The sequence below is a fragment of the Colletotrichum aenigma genome (genome assembly GCF_013390185.1).
Source record: "Colletotrichum aenigma strain Cg56 chromosome Unknown KSG_Cg56_contig02, whole genome shotgun sequence".
Taxonomy (NCBI): Eukaryota; Fungi; Ascomycota; class Sordariomycetes; order Glomerellales; family Glomerellaceae; genus Colletotrichum; species Colletotrichum aenigma.
The window spans coordinates 4,695,128-4,711,045 of record NW_023500908.1 but is presented as its reverse complement, the minus strand read 5'-3'; the positions used below and the strand labels follow the sequence as shown (position 1 = coordinate 4,711,045).

The following is a 15,918-nucleotide window of genomic DNA, read 5'->3' as shown; positions in this document are numbered from 1 at the left end:
GCCGTTGTTGCCCCCCAAGAGCCGGCCCCTTCGCCGGTTGCAAAGACGCCTCCCCGAGGCCCCGCGGCCCTGCGTGCTCCTCCAACCGGCCCTGCCGCGACCCGAAACTTCTCTGCGCCCGCCGGCTCACCCGTTGTCCAGCCACCTAGACACCCGCAGACCCCGAGCGTGCCGCCCCCTCCCTCCCGATCGGACGCTACGAGTCCCACGATCCCACCCGCTGGCCCTCGAGGTTATGTAGCTCCTGCGCGCGGCGGCGGATACAATGGCCGTGGTGGAAGAGGCTCTTGGTCTGCCGCGCCTCCTCCTCGTCAAACTCCCGTGCCCACGACATCCCCTTCTGCAACCGGCAACGGACCATCGACCATACCAACCGGTCCGCGCGCCAACCCCTCCAATGCCACCCCAACAACCTCATCAGCACCCAAGGCGTTCAACCCGCCCACAGGGCCTTCGTCCCAACACGGAGCCCAGGGCCAGCGTCTCACACTGGCGCAGAGTATGCTCTCTACCCTCCCTCCTCTCATCCCGGGAGGCAAGATCGACCCGTCCTTACTGCCGACAACTACGGGTATCACCAGAGAGATCGAGCCGCACTACAAGAAGCTCAAGGGCGAAGAGGAGAAGGCACGAGCGGAGCTTGACGCTAAGCAGGACAAGCTGCGCCAGAGCCTGCAGGTATGGGATAAGCTTGAGATGGAGTCCAAGGCATGGAGGACGAGGGTCGATCTTAGTGAGCAGAGCCTCAAGAGTTTGGCCGGAGAGGGCTTGGGAGGTGCCGCGTTCTGATGGGGTCGTCAGCAACTGTTGAACAGTTCATGGAGAGGAGGGTTTCTGCCACTATGTGTTTTGCTTTCATTTTCCCATTCTCAACGGAGGAATACAGTTTTGGTGGATGAAAGGGATTGACGATGATGATGTACTATTATTAGCGGCGGGAACCATCAATCAGTTCACCCGCGCATGTACGATTTGAGAGGGTATCTCGATAGTCATAGCATTTAAGTCACTTGATACCCATTCCATGATCGTAACGACACGTTGTCTTGACAGGGCCCGGCTTGGCTACGCAGTTGCGCAGGGGCTATTCTATCTGACTGACGTCTGGTAAAATGTCAACATTTATGACCCCTTCTTTTGACTTAACACACAAACATACACGAGATCAGATAGCACTTGAATGGCAAAACGAGCGCTCATTTGGTGAGATCCTGGTTGGACATCGCAGCATCTTGAAGTAGTGAGTGAGTAGGATTCAGCAAACACAATTTTATTCCCTGCTTTAGCAAATATTTTTGTATCTGACCTATCCGAGCACGCAAGGTAGGGGTAATAATAGATGCCATGGAAAGCACATCCTTGCTAGCTTCCCATATGATCATGTCGTGACGCATTATCTTGCCCACGTATAATCCGTATAGCCTTCCAGGCGAGTCCCTCTCAGCCTAAGATTCCCATAAACGCCCCAAGAGCCAATCGAGCCTTATAAACAAAGTAAGTAGTCATCCTCACAACCATCCTCCACAGAGTATACGCTCAGGGTCGCATTGTCACACTGCTGAGACTATACAATGCATATAAAACTACTCTGCCTTCGGAAATGACGATGATCGGGCGGGGAGCTAGTAGTCCTACTCAAAGTCCATGTCACCATTCCACTCATCGTCGGTCTCGAAGTCACGCTCGTCGTTAAGAAAGTCCTCCATGCCGTACTGATGCTCTCTTGGCTTCTGGTTGTCGATATTGATGTCGACGAAAGTACAGAGGCCTTGTACGAATGTGCCGTCTGAGATAGCAGCGTCTCCTGTTTCTTTTGTGTCCTGCTCGGAATCGTCCTCGGATTCCTCCACGGTCTCATCGGCATCATCTCCGTCCTCGGAATCGAATTCGTCGCTGTCCGGCTCGCGATAGGATTTTGGCTTCTGCTTGTTGGTACGGAGCCCTCTCGACGAGCTGCTTCCGCGTGAAGATCGCCCGGGTGCATCTGGAACGACACGGTTGCTGCGACGAGTCGGTTCTCCAGGAGCCTTCCTGGGTCTGCGCTTTGCGGGCGCCGCCTCATCATCCGCCGGCATGCGCAGCGAAAAGTTCGGCTCCGGATCCGTCATTGGCCGCAGGAAGACCTTTTCGAACTTCTCCTGCCATGATTTGCGGAAGTCACTGCGTTCCCGCCAAGGGATATCGAGCATGGCTTTGATAGACAAATATCTGAGCATTGGCAGTACGGAGGCACTGTCTATCAAAGAATGGAGGAACATTTTGGCGGTGTTCATGTCCCAGTTCCGAAGGTTTTCCAAGTGAAGTGTTTCGAGAGCCGATGGCCAGCTAGGTACTTGATCAGAGAGCAGTAAATGATCGTAAAAGGGTTCGTTGTCATCGACAGTCTCCAACAGACTGAAGTATTTGAAGTTGGCCCGTAGCTCCTGAAGGTGTGGGCAGGCAGTCCCCAACACCGTGAGAAAGGCTAGACTCAAAGAACGATTGTGGTTGAGTACCAGCGCTTCCAATTGATGGCCGTTCGAGATCAGGAACTCCCCGAGGTTATCGGCCGTTACCTCTGCACAATTTACCAGCTCGAGTCGCTTCAACTTGATAGGAAGAAGGGGCAGAAATGCCGTGCAGACAATGGTTGAAGATTCGAAGACCAGATGCTCGAGATTGTCCAATACCGTAAGAGACTCGGCTAGGAGCTTCATAGATCTTTCATCTTCAGCAACCAGCTCGGGGTCATCATCCGGATCTTTGTCGAGTCTGACTGACGGTAGTTGGTAGTTGACAAATTTGATCTTTCGCAGGGAGGTAAAGCTTGGTGTTTGGTGCACTTCCTTCATTCTGACAAGGCTTCCCTCCCAATCCCTGTCCATGAGTCTCGAGCTCCACTGCCAGCTCTGGAGCCGCGTGATGCTCGTTTTGGCACCAGCTTCATCGTCTGCGGTGGGCGATGGCTCGAAGGCTTTCCATAAGTCAGCAGGGTAAGTCCACTTGATTTGCTCTTTCAGCTTGCGGTAAGGCGCTTGGTCATAGCCATGTGACAGCAGCACTTCAGACAGACGAGGCAGACTTTGCATTAGGCTGGTAGCAGGCGTGTGATTTTGCAAAGACACTAGCCGGACATCGATATGGAGTGCCTCAATTTTCGCTCGATAGTTGATGGCCGTCATGGAAGGCGGTTTCTCGAGGAGCTCCGCAAGCCTTTGAGCCTTGACCTCATCCTTGACGGGCGGACGTCGGTAAAGAACTGTCAGAGCAGGTTCCACAAAATCTCGACATACCCGAGCTGTTGCGAGTAGCCAGTTGATATCTTGAACATCCTCTTCTTCGCCAGATATAGCGGCATATCGAAAGACCTGAACCCAGATTGCGTGTTCCATGCGAGGGTCTAACCAGTTCGGTATGATGGAATTATCTATCTCCGATGCACTGGGCGGTGTTTTCCCAGCAAGCGTGGCGTTGATCTTGGGAGGCCGTCCGACCTTCTTCTTAGAAGGCCTGCCACGGCGTCTTTTTGCTGGGGAAGAAGTGGGTGGAGACTTCATCGCATCATCCCCATCGGGCTCATCGTCGGATCCATCTTCGTTAGTCTCGTCGGGGGATGATTCGTCCTCAGGAGTTGATCTTCTCGGCTTCGGCGGGCGGCCTCGCTTCCTGGCTGTCTTTCCATCAATACGTCCAGTGGCGACTTTCTTTAGCCCAGCACCCTCGGCTCTGTTTTCCCTAGCAGTCGCGCGATTTGCTCTCGCCTTTGATGCAGCAGTGGCGCCGGTGGAAGCAGCCGCACGCGCGCTCCGGCGGCTGACTGCGGGCGACGTCTGGTTAGACTCCTCGAAATCGTCCTCTTCCTCCTCCATTGGTTCATCGTCCTCGGAGCTTTCACGGTATTGCGGTCGTGACTGGGTACGTGTGCTCGATCGGAGGGATTGTACTTCTTTCGCGGAATCAGATCGACCACGAGGTTTGGTGACCCGCATCTGAGAGGAAATGGAGGTTGAACGGTTTGAGGCTCGTGACGAATTGCGGCGGGAGCTCGATGCCCGCTGGGAAGCCATGGCGCAAGGATGCGTATGCCTGTGTCGCAAGGATGCACATGTTAGTGGGCGTTGAGGGTGATGCTGGGTACCAAGGATCAAGGGCAAGACCAAATACCTGAGGTGATCTTTGCGTGAGAGCTATTGCTATGTCGAGCAAGGTGGCCTAACAATAGGCAAAGAACAAGATTCAGAGTCGGCGCATCGCCTCAAGCCGTCTGGCTATGACGTTTGCGACAATGCGAATGCGCCAGTGGATCGGAGTGCCGAAAAGTGGTAATTGATTGCAACGCAATTACGAAGGTGGGAAGAATGCGTGTAGGCCAACGATGGGAGATGGGACTGGTGGAGCGAGATCGGGGTGGGAAGGAAAGAAAGAGTTTTGGCTTTGAAGAACGGTCTTGAGATGGTGCGGTACATTCACCTTTGCCGGCGACTGGAGTTGGAATCGGATGTGGTGGGGCAGGAGCGCGCGACACTCGAGTCGAACCAACACAACAGAGTGTGAGAGCTTGTAGCCTTGCACTAGCGCGCAGCATTCTCAAGGCTGCCACGCTTGCCCAGGCGCTTGCCGAAAAGATGCCTGGCTCCACACAAACATCTGGCTCGTGCGCAAGTCGCCAAAACCTCAGTGTGAAGGTGGCTGCAGAAGCTTTCTGTCGTCAGTCGTGGCTCCCATTCCCATTGTGCCTTGCACTGAGTATTCCGACCAGGTGAGAATAAGTAAGGTAGGCCATAGGATGTTTCGCGGCCCTACACCTTTCTTAGGGCCTGGAAGGTCAAAGTATCAAGGAATGCGAGTTCCTAGTCATGGACGATCGTTAGGGGCTCCGTCCGAAGTCGGTATATCGATTTGACATACTCATGTCTGTTCGTTGTTTTGGAGCAAATCGAGGGGGAAGTTGGCCGTTGAAAGCTCCCGTCCTCAGACAAAATTTCAAGACGGAGACCCTCTCCCAATGGGAACACCAAACCAGGCCCAATTCGACCTGGCTGTAGCACCGCACCGTCGGGACGCCTGCCGCGTTCGCCTGAGAGAGTCCCGCCCCATTTTAAACTCATTCAACAGCCAATCCTGTGCCGTGGCTGCTTTTGAATGTTCAGCAAGCTGCGGATTGCCATCAGTCCCCTGTTAGGTAGCGTAGCGGGAAGGCGCCAGTGGCATTTGCTGATTGCTGTTCCCTGTTCCTGGGTGGAAACAGCCTACTGGCCCCTGGGCGACAACAATGTGAGCGAGTCCCAACCCCAAATTCACTGTCCCTGGCCCCGGGGTGTTTGGTCCACGTCCACTCCCCTTGGGCCAGGGCATCCATCAACGACGCGCTTCAGCTCACACGTCGCTCTCTCCCAGCTTGACTTGACCAGAACCTGCGCCGGCTTCTCTCCCAAAGCGCCACTATTCCCACCTTCTTGACGCGCAACGTTCATTTCGCGCCGGACTCGAACTCACTTTTTCTAGCTTCGAGCCCGCTTCTCTCTGACACTCTTCTTTCTCGTCAAAGCGGCTACGTAAGGTACTTCGGTCTTGTTTCCCCTGTCTCAGCCAAAAATCGCGAGTCGCGTTCTACCGGGTTCCACCCCGTATCTTGGCCATCCGCCATCGCATTGCTTTCACAACGCCTCTCTCACGCACCTCACAAACGCCTGCTTTTGCGCGCCGCCAAAATTTTTCTCCCGTCACAAAGCCCAAACGGTCGCCGTCCATCGACCGAACGGATATTCTGACGGGTGCGCCTCACTTCGCATTGCCATGGGAAGTCACCTGCAGACCACTCGCATTCAATGAGCCTTGGAACAAGCCAACGAGACCTCTTCTCCGGCTCACCCCGTCAAAGTGGGCTTGACGAAGTAAGGGGCGACAGCGCCTGCCTCCGGGTGGACTGAAGCCGTTCAACACTTAGACTTTCCGGCGCACCAAGCGGCACTCAACCTCTATAAACCTCATATGGTCCCCCTCTTCCAGCTATGACGGCTCACTCGCGGCGTCAGCGCAGCACCCCTTTTCTCCAGAGGAACATCTTGCAAGGCATGGGAAACTCTCAGTCGTCGGCTCAGAAGGCCGCTGCTGCTAGAGACCCCCCCATCGACAATGATGACAACCGCGCCACCAAGCGTCGACGGACCGAGGCCAAGATCCAGCCTCACACCCTGCAGGACCAGCTTTTTCATGCCCGCGAGGTTGGCGATGTTCAACGCAACCTATGCGTCCGCATAGGCAAGATCAGCCACAAGGAATCAAAGCGCGTCAGCCTACCTCCGGACGCGTACGAAGATGTCATTAAGCTGCGATCCAGGTGTAAAGTCAGCCTGTGGCACTGTGAGACGATTCTCTACTGCAACAGCCAAGTCTGCGGCATCACGTCCTTCAAGGACCCTGGCGGACCCTTGCGCATGGCCCGCGTGAGCCTGCCGCGCCCTTTTTACATTCCCAAAGATACCATGCGCGTCAACAATGAGAGGAATAACTCGTTCGACCTGGCCGATGAATATCGCCTCTGCATCGAGTTGGAAGCCGCTGCTCCAACTGTGTGGCCTCCTATCATCTTGAACGGCGAGGAACCGGGCCGCTCGCACAAGTCTGAGGCACATCGCTGGGTTTTCGTCGCCGCTATGTCCAACCTGTTCTCAAGCAAGCCGGCATCGCTGATTCTTAAAGTGAGGACGGGAGACTCGGAGCTTGTTGCGACAGATTATGTGATCGAGGCGGATACCCTGTGGACGTCAGCGTTCGAGGCATCCGCTATCCGTCCTCTCGAAGACGGAGTCAAGCCATCCATTACCGTCCACCCGGAGCTTACTGGGGATGCCTTCCCCGCGGATTTCCACCAATTTGAGAGTCCGCCTGTGAGTCCTGTTAAGGAAGTGAGGAATGGCCTTACAACACCTGTGAAGGGTCTCAGGAACGGCGTGGTCAATGGGGACGCTCATGATGATGATGAGGCAGAAGAGGAGCTCACTCCCAATCGGTCTCTCCGGGTTCGTGGCGCCACTAAGAACTACAACCTCAAGGTTTTGAGCGATAAGGCTCAGGGAAGAGAGAAGAAGCAGAGGAGACGCCGGAACACAAACGCCGTTGAAGACGGAACTGTCCTCTACAAAATGCCTAGTGAGCAGGTGCAATTGGACAGCTTCCGCTGCGTTACCTGCGGTGCGGCCCATGATCAACTGCAGCAGCTGCAGGCCCATCTTGTCAACCAGCACGCGGAATACGACTTCAAACCAAAACGTTCCGCTCGGGGCTTGGAATGGTTCGAAGTCGAACATCGTTACAGGTCGTACATGTTTGGTGCGGAGCCCTTCACACTGCGCCGTCCGACGAAGGTCTTTTCTTTGGATCAGTTCGCCGATGGAAATATTTCACAGGTGACCTCACGATTGGATGCTGATGACGAGACTGCCTCATCTGCCCAGCCCCGAGGCCGGAGTCGAGGTCGAAGCAGGCACTCGGCGACTAGGGCCCCGCCTCCAGAGGTTTGTGCTCTGTTGTTTCAACCGACATCGTTTGACTAACTAGGCATAGGCACGTTCGAAGCTAATCATTCCGGATATCAAGCAAACACTGTACGACCCGATCACAAGAGCCACGTTAGACCCGGGCTCGGAGTACAGGAAACCGGAACCCAGTGACCAATGGCTGATCCAATGGCACCGGGACGCGTTAGCGGACTTCTCAGATGTCCCGCCAGATGAGAGAGAGTACATGCAGGAGTGGGATAAATTCATGCTCACGAAGCGTATCTCATCAAACATTTACTTCCCACGGGCATGGCTGAGCTTTGTGAAGCTCAAGGCGGACTGGCTTCTCTCGTCTCAAAATCGCATGGTCGAGTTTGGAAAACACTTTACCTACCTCTTAGCCAGGAGCAGTCTGGACCATGCTACCGTCGAAGAAGCTCTGGAGCACATTTCAGTCTGCAGAGACAAGCTCGGTGTGCAGAATGGTAATAGCACAACCCCCAAGCCGAAAGAGTCGCCCAAGGGGCCTCACATCCGCAAGAGTGCCGCTGGCTGCCAGGTGTGTGGGCTCGCCGTCTTGGGTCCCAGACTGCTGTTGTGTTCCAATGAGGTAAGCCCCCTGCGAAGAACCCCGTCTCTTTCCGTTGCTGATTTGAGAAACAGGAATGTGGGAAGCGTTTGTATCACTCGGACTGCATCAGCGAAAACGCCAAAAAGGACGTTGAAGCCCTCGACTGGCTCTGCAACGAATGCGTCGGCAAGCAGGAACAGCAGTCTAGGTAGATTTCTACAAAAGGAGGCAGGGCTCGAACGTGAGGTCGAGCACAAAAGGCGGGCGGGTACATACTTGTTTCTTTGCGAAGCGGACGCGTTTGCATGGGCATGGGCATGGCGTCATCTCATGGGAGGCGTCGATAGAACTGGATAAGCTTAGACAAATCAGGCATATGACCCTTAATATGAACACCACACGAAAGCATACATTTTGAAAGAAAGACATGGAAATCATATTGGTAACTTGTCCCATTGAACATGATCGCGGGTTTGGAAGGGGATAGCAAAAATGTATCGAATTCTGTATGCCAGCCCCGGCGCCGTTCCTATTGCACATGAAATACAACACCCAGGCTGGGAGCCACTGCCCATTTTCCAGCTAACATTACACATGGGTTCAGTTTACCCGGTTCTCTAAAACCTGTACTTGCTCTCCTTCTTCTCCTTGTTTCGCTTCTCGTCGACCTTTTGCCTCTTCCTCGACTCTTGAGCAATCATTTCCGACAAGTCGTCCTCGTATGCCCACTTGGCACCGATGCCGTCCTCGCGCTTGCCCTCCTCGAACCGCCGGCGCACTTCGTCCTTGCTGAGCCCGTTGTTCTGCTGCAGCGAGTCGACGTCGATGGCAACGTCGACGTCGCCGGGCTTCTTGCGCTTGCGGGTATCGTCCTCCTGACCCAGGACCGGCACGCCGTTGTTGCCCTTGAGATCGTAGACGCGGTCGCTGCCGAAGAAGCCCTCGGCGCGTTGCTGGCGCTCGGGGATGACCTGATACGCGGACCGAGGGTGTGAGCTCTCTTCGGTGTCGAAGCCACGGCGCTGTTTCCGCAGGTCCATCTCGCCGGCCACAGACGTCTCGACGCCGTGGCCTGGGTAGTCTGTCGGTACGGAGGAGACCATGCCGCCCGATGTCTGGATGCCGCTGGGCGTCTCCAGGCCGCCGGGGACATCATCGTCTTCCTCCTCCTCTTCCTCGGACTCCTCTTCTGAGTCTTCTTCCTCGGACTCTTCCTCGCGGGGTTGAAGCTCACCCCACAGCGTCTTTTCGACGGGCTCGCCACCGGCAAGCGGCGCCGCGACCTGCTGTTGTGCGGGGGCACCGGGCTGGTTTGTAAGTCCGAAAACATCACCGCCGAATAACGGGCGGTTGAACTCGTCGACTGGAGGCTTGCCCCAGCCACCGGGGTGGAAGCCCCAGGAGCCGCCTGGTGGGGGCGGCGCGTTGAGGCCGGGGATCTTAAGGGTGGGATATGACGGGGGAGGACCAAAGCGCTGCTGGTTGATGAGCCATGGTGGAGGAGCACCTGGGGGCATGCCTAGAGCTTCCTTTGTGGCCTCGCTGAGCTCACCTGGTCTAAAGTGTTGGAAATCAACCTCGCTCTCCTTGCCCTCGTAGTACACCTCGCCGAATCGAGTGAGTTCCGGCTTAGTCTGGAAGCGGAAGAACGCGTCGTAGAGCTTCTGGTAATCGATGTCAAGCTTGCCCATCTTGGGAGCGACGCGCTCGCGTTGCTTCTGCTTCAGGGATTGTTGCTCCTGCTTTTCGAGAACCGCGTCACGCATCTCTGTAATGCCTGTCTCGGCGATAAACTTGGGTAGCCTGAAAGGCGGCTTCTCGATACCTCTCTTGGAAGAAAGGTACTCCCTCTTGAGCTGCCAATGGCCGGGCACAGGTACGACGTTTCTTTGCGCCTTGATCTGCACCAGCAGACGTGGGTCTGTTGATGAGACGTCTTGCCATTCGACGACGTCGGGGATCTTGACCAGAGCCTTGAGCTCGGCTATGGACAGTTTGTTCATTTGCTTCCTCTTCTTCTTGGATAGTTTGGTCTGCCCTGAGGCCTCCTCATCCTCACTGGGAATGTCGTCCTGGTCCCAGATGACCTCACCAGTGTTTCCGGCGTTGGCTTCCTTGGCGACTTCGTCCTCCTCTAACGACGCGCCGAACTTTTGGAAAATGTCCTTGAACATGGCAAACGCCTCATCGTCGGGGTTGATATCGTCGACCGGTCCGTCAGCCTCGGTCTTTGAGCTGGTCTCGGCATCCTTCTTGACCTCGAGGTCTTCGGTGGGCTTCTCCTGGTTCTCGGGCTCTTCAGATTTCTGCTCGTCGGGCTTCGCGGCAGCCTGCTTCATGTCAGCGTCGCGAACACGTGCGTCCGAAGCAAGAGCGCGTACCTCTGTCTGCGCCTTCTTCTGCTCCTTCTTCTTCGCCCGGCGCATCTGGTTCTTCGTCATCTTTGGGGCCGCCATTTTGAATCGAGTTGCGCTGCTGAGCGGAACGACTTGGGTAGTGCTTGAGCAATGAAGTAGGTAAAGACCACAAGACCAATGAATCGTACAGGGTCTGGGCGAGGTCCCATGCTTTGGCGGCGCAAAACAATAAAAAGCACACAGTCGCCGACGGCGGAAGCGCAGTCGGTTGAGAAACCTGATCACGAAGCGATGGCGATGGGTTGATTCGTTTGTCGCCCGATGGAGAACAGATCCATTGGTGACGGCAACTTGCGATGCGTGACAGCCGCGCCAAACTTTTGGAGGCTGAACGGACAATTAAGTGGGTCTACGACTCTGCAAGCCCGTCGAGGTCTAGACGGTACGTACCGTTGGGATTGGCCTCTCAGCGTGGAAATGGAGCTTTGACTCGCCGGCTCCATCGGACCAGGGTGCTGCACATCCAATTCTAGCGCGGTCCAGCAGTGCTTTTAGGTCCAGTGTCCTCGGAAGCACGGCATAACTCTTAATCCAGCTGCAGCATCGCCATCGCGCAGCTGCCAATCCGTAAAGCTGGTTTGCTGCAGTGGATTTCCTCTAGTGGACGCAGTGGGCTTCCCGTGGGGGCGTATCTCCCCTGCCTACCTATGCAGGGATGACAGCCACCGAAAACCAACCATTCCCAGCTGCTGACGCTGCACCGTGGTGATTCCGATTGATTGAGATGAGGACAGCTTCCCCCAAGCACAGATACGGCCTCGACATTCGTAATCCTCGCCCTTGATCTCGAGACCTCTGGTTTTTTGTTCTTCTTTCCTTTCCTTTCCTCATCTCCTCGCAGGAGCCCACAGACGACCGGACCTACCTTCAACATCAGAGCGTCTCGTCCATCTGATTTTCTCTCTATGCGAACCTACCTCACTCTAGAGACAATGCTTGAATTCCTTCAGCTCTAAACTTTTGTCGCGCATTATTGCCGCTTCTGTCGCTCGTTTATTCAACAACTTCAAGCAAAAGTAAAGGTAAGGCGGACGAGTACTCAATTAAAAGCGTTGTGATTCGCATTACCAGCGAAGCCTGGGAAGCTGGGTTCCATTTGATACCAGTCCTTGACTTTGTCCCCGCCAAATTTCCACCCCCAGTATTCGCGTCATGCCTCGCTCCACAGCGTCCAGCTCTTCCATTGAAACCTCCTCAGCATCTGCTGACCATCGATCCTCACAGCACTCGCCCAGACGATCAAGTACCGGCGACGAAAGTGATAGCGACAGCGACAGCAGCGCTTCTTCTGCCACCGGCGGCATGGAGAAGTTTCCCGACCACATCGACTCGCACCTCACCAACGGCTCGAGGGGGGCAAGCCCCGCGAGATCCAACGGCTACGCGCTCCCAGGAGCACCCAACGGTGGCGACCGCTGGCAGCCCAGAAAGGAGAGCATCCAAGGTCGCGCCTCACGGTGGACGGCGCCAGGACAACCGGCGACCCGTTATGGCCACGGTAGGCAGAAGAGCCTCGGCGACGCCATCCACAACATTAGGACTAGGGGTGGAAGTGTCAGTCAGAATGCTCATGAGATCGCCGATGCGCTGCGGGCCCCCGTCTCTCCCAAGCTGATTGTGAGTGCTGCTGTAAGATCAAATAGTCTATGCTGGCGCTGACCCTCGCATCGCAGGGGCTCTGCGTGCTGTGGTACACCTCGTCCGCCCTCACGAACACGTCCTCAAAATCCATCCTCACTGCATTCGACAAGCCTGCGACACTCACGCTGATCCAATTCGCATTCGTGGCGACCTACTGTATCTTGTTCGCATGGCTGGCCAACGTCTTTCCGAACCTCAAGACGGCGATACCGGCGCTCAAGCACGGGATTCGCTACCCTTCGCGCGATGTCATTAAGACGACCATGCCCCTCGCAGCGTTCCAAATCTTTGGTCACTTGCTGAGCTCGACCGCGACATCGAAGATTCCCGTATCGCTTGTCCACACCATCAAGGGCCTTTCTCCCTTATTCACGGTTCTCGCCTACCGATTGATCTTCAACATTCGATACTCTGTAAACACCTATTTGTCGCTGGTGCCCCTTACAGCCGGCGTCATGCTAGCATGCTCAGGCAAGCACAACCAGTACAGTGGCGAAATGCTCGGCATCTTCTACGCCCTGCTCGCCACCATCATTTTTGTGACGCAAAACATCTTCTCGAAGCGCCTATTCAATGAGGCTGCCAAGGCAGAGGCCGAGGGCATGTCAGCCAGGTCTCAAAAGCTCGACAAGCTGAACTTGCTTTGCTACTCTTCCGGCATGGCGTTCATTTTGACAGTTCCAATTTGGTTCTGGAGTGAGGGAACCGGCATCATCCGAGACGTCCTTCACGACGGCGCCGTCGATCTGAACGAGAAGGTCGGCTCTTTCGACCACGGCCGCCTGACCGTTGAGTTCATCTTTAACGGAACCTTCCACTTCGGACAGAACATCTTGGCATTCGTCTTGTTGTCGCTGGTCTCCCCGGTGACTTACTCCGTCGCAAGTCTGATCAAGCGCGTCTTCGTCATTGTCATTGCGATCATCTGGTTCCGAAATCAGACGACTTTCCTCCAGGGCGTCGGTATCGCCTTGACCTTCGTCGGTCTCTACCTCTACGATCGCACACACGACCGTGACAAGGCGGACCGCAAGGCTAAGATGATGGAAGTCAAGCCGGAGCCCCTGCTGCCCCTGAACACCAAGGATGCGCTGAGTAAGAGCCAGAACGCGCCCGTGTTCGAGAGCCCCATGGTCTCCGCTGGAGCCTTCCAGTCCCTTGCCAACGGGCACGGCGACGATGCGAAGAAGTCTGACGGGCCGAGTAACGGCCGTTCCCGCGGCGCAAGCAATGGCGCCTGGCTGGCACCGGGTACGAAGCAGGAGGACACCTGGCGGCTGGGAGACCGCCAGGCCGGCATGTAAAACTCCATGTATCATTGTTTTATTTTATTTTTATGCGGCAACTGTTCAATGTACTATCACGACGAGCGCCAAGTATGGGATGGATGAAACAACGCACAAAACTAATGCACTCTCATGCGTCTCGATGTAACAGAAGCTCGTCTGCGCGGGGTATAGATCACGCCCGCGGTTGCACAAGTGAGGTCACCCTCTAGGGCCAGTCTGAAAGACGAAGGACACGAAAGATGCACGCACAGGGAGCGAGGATAAGAGGCGAGGGTGGGAGGTTACGGTATATAGACAGGGCTCTGGCGTTTGGCTTACAAGATTCATGGCGCTCTTGCTTGAGGACTCTGAGGATCCCGTGGGTCACGCGTCCGCGCTACATCGTCTATGGATGCGCTGGATCATCGCAGCTAGACGCGAGGTGTTGGCGATATGATGTTGGGCAGATACCCCGGAAACCCGAAATGAGCGCAAAGTTTGGTCTGGCACTACAATCTATAATGTATCGTGATGAAACTGGGGACGAATGATCGTATCATATCTCATGTTAATGTGTCTATGGTGAATGTTCAACAGCTCAGTCGATAAGCCACTCTTCGACTTCGATACCGAGACTTCTCCCTACGCCCCTAATAATATCCCATCCTACGTTGATCCTCCACTTGCCGCCCCTGTCCATAGGATCGCCAGCCGTGCCGACCTTCATCAGCAACCTCAAGCTAGCGAGGGTAGACAGCGCCATGCCGACATCGCCGTCCACGACGCTCGCGGAGCCACTGCCAAATATGCTATCAGCAGCCCATTCAGCTCGCAACGCCGCAAAGATGGCCAGCATGCGCTCTAGTACAAAAGCATGCGCACCAAGCAGTTTCCGCGATATCTTGCGGTGTTTGCTGGGGCGTCCACGCTTCGGAGCTACGAAACCGCCTCCGCGACGCTTCTTGCGGCCGTGGTGGAAGGTCGAGAAGAGGACTAGATCGTGCTTCGCAGCGTTGTGGGAGGCTAGGTATGCCGCAAGAAGCAGCAGACGGGTCGTGATGGGCAGCAGCGTCGTCAGGTCCGTCGTCGGGGGGTTCGGCACCTGCTGAGCGGCATGTTTTGAGGGAGTGCCCGGGGGCGCGCCGTTGCCATTCACCGCTGGTCCTGATGTCGTGGCTCCGGGTCTGATAGAAACGATGCCCGGGTTCAGGAGAGATTCATCCTGGAAATGCACGCGGGAGGCGATGAGGAGCTTGGAGAACTCGCGGGGGCCGTGAGTCCTTGCCAGGATAGGGGCTACGAATCGTGGCCAGAGGGCCTCGCAGCTGTGTCTACACGAAGGCAGTGTTCGGGCCGCGGAGGTTGTGAGAGCATCGCAGACGGCGCCGCAGAAGCGCGTCCAGAGAAAATTTGTGTCGTCTTGCGTTGTGGTCGGGGTCGGTGGCGGTGGGGTTATGGAAAGAATCTTTACGAATTCTTGTTTGGTGTAGTTCGGGAACTGGATATGTGGTGTGAAGGAGGAGCGCAGAAAGAAGGGAGTTGGTGCGGTGACGATGAAGACACACGTCAGGCATGGTATCTGGGCGGAATGTTAGCTTGCGCATAGTAGAAAGTGAGAGGCTTAGAGAGACTGACTACTTCAGATAACCTTGCCAGCGCGGGGAGAAGGGTGGCAGGGGCATCTCTTTGGCGGTCAATGGAGTCGAAGACAAGCACAAGTCTCCAGCCTTCGGGCCTCTCGGTGTATTTGAGCATCTTGCAGAGCTCGACAGTCACTTGAGCCAGCGACTCGCATTTCTTCGGGGGCGATTCCCATTTTATCGCGTCTACGACCGCGCCTACAGTCCTCTCGAATAAGTGTCGTCCGGTGATGCATTGTATGGAGTTGACGATGGTATATTTGAGAGAGGATTCCTCTTGCGACTCTTCGTTCGGGGGTTCGGAGAGACTCTGGAGAAGTGACTCTACGACGGCGGATTTGCCAGTGGCTTCGGTGCCGTATACCACCAGGTTCTGGCAAGGCGCTGCGGTAGGCTAGGAGTATCCATGAGCTTGAGATCTTGTGAATAGTATGGAGGCGCATTGAGGGATTACATGGAGGAGAGTGGCCAGAGACCGAATCTGCTGTTCGCGACAGGGGTAGCGCTCGAACAGAGGCGATAGCAAGAGCTCCTCTGGAAGCTGAAAGAGTGAGCCCATGTCTGCATGAAGCACCAGCACCGACACCGCCTCCTGCTTCTCGAACTCTACGCGTGCTGCGGCTGTCACAAGCTATGATCCGAAGGGAAACAATCGGAGTGTCGGCCGATAATACGGGGTGTCGCGTACCTTTCAGACGGAAGAACCAATCTGAGACGCGCAGTCACATGATACGTAGACTATGGCGGCTCCACTTCCTAAGCTGGAAGCAGTGTGGAGCTCTGCCTCAGAGCCAGTGGAGGAGAGCCGGAGCAGCGACGCATCTCTCTAACCGCCTTCGGGCGAAGCTCTGGCCAAGCCCGTGATACGGCCCAAGCGCCCCCTCAACAGCTGTGCCGGGG

The 15,918-nt window shown here is 55.7% G+C and overlaps 5 protein-coding genes across 5 annotated transcripts; 2 read left to right on the top strand and 3 right to left on the bottom strand.

The window, feature by feature from the left end:
• Positions 1-1,631: 1,631 nt before the first annotated feature.
• CGCA056_v003291 (uncharacterized protein) lies at positions 1,632-4,046 on the bottom strand (the record flags this gene model as incomplete). The annotated part of the gene is made up of 1 exon (XM_037318548.1): positions 1,632-4,046. One exon carries the CDS (start codon positions 4,044-4,046, stop codon positions 1,632-1,634), a length of 2,415 nt encoding a protein of 804 aa, XP_037183847.1.
• Positions 4,047-5,990: 1,944 nt separating this feature from the next.
• On the top strand, positions 5,991-8,264 carry CGCA056_v003290 (uncharacterized protein; the record flags this gene model as incomplete). The annotated part of the gene is made up of 3 exons (XM_037318547.1): positions 5,991-7,496; positions 7,546-8,091; positions 8,145-8,264. 3 exons carry the CDS (start codon positions 5,991-5,993, stop codon positions 8,262-8,264), a joined length of 2,172 nt encoding a protein of 723 aa, XP_037183848.1.
• Positions 8,265-8,669: 405 nt separating this feature from the next.
• sap145 (Pre-mRNA-splicing factor sap145) lies at positions 8,670-10,508 on the bottom strand (the record flags this gene model as incomplete). The annotated part of the gene is made up of 2 exons (XM_037318546.1): positions 8,670-10,382; positions 10,434-10,508. 2 exons carry the CDS (start codon positions 10,506-10,508, stop codon positions 8,670-8,672), a joined length of 1,788 nt encoding a protein of 595 aa, XP_037182935.1.
• Positions 10,509-11,621: 1,113 nt separating this feature from the next.
• On the top strand, positions 11,622-13,414 carry CGCA056_v003288 (putative transporter; the record flags this gene model as incomplete). The annotated part of the gene is made up of 2 exons (XM_037318545.1): positions 11,622-12,086; positions 12,143-13,414. The coding sequence occupies 2 exons, from the start codon at positions 11,622-11,624 to the stop codon at positions 13,412-13,414; spliced, it is 1,737 nt and encodes a 578-aa protein (XP_037182934.1).
• A 562-nt stretch (positions 13,415-13,976) lies between these two features.
• Orc5 (Origin recognition complex subunit 5) lies at positions 13,977-15,577 on the bottom strand (the record flags this gene model as incomplete). Its single annotated transcript, XM_037318544.1, has 3 exons — positions 13,977-14,957; positions 15,014-15,412; positions 15,473-15,577. 3 exons carry the CDS (start codon positions 15,575-15,577, stop codon positions 13,977-13,979), a joined length of 1,485 nt encoding a protein of 494 aa, XP_037182943.1.
• Positions 15,578-15,918: the final 341 nt, after the last annotated feature.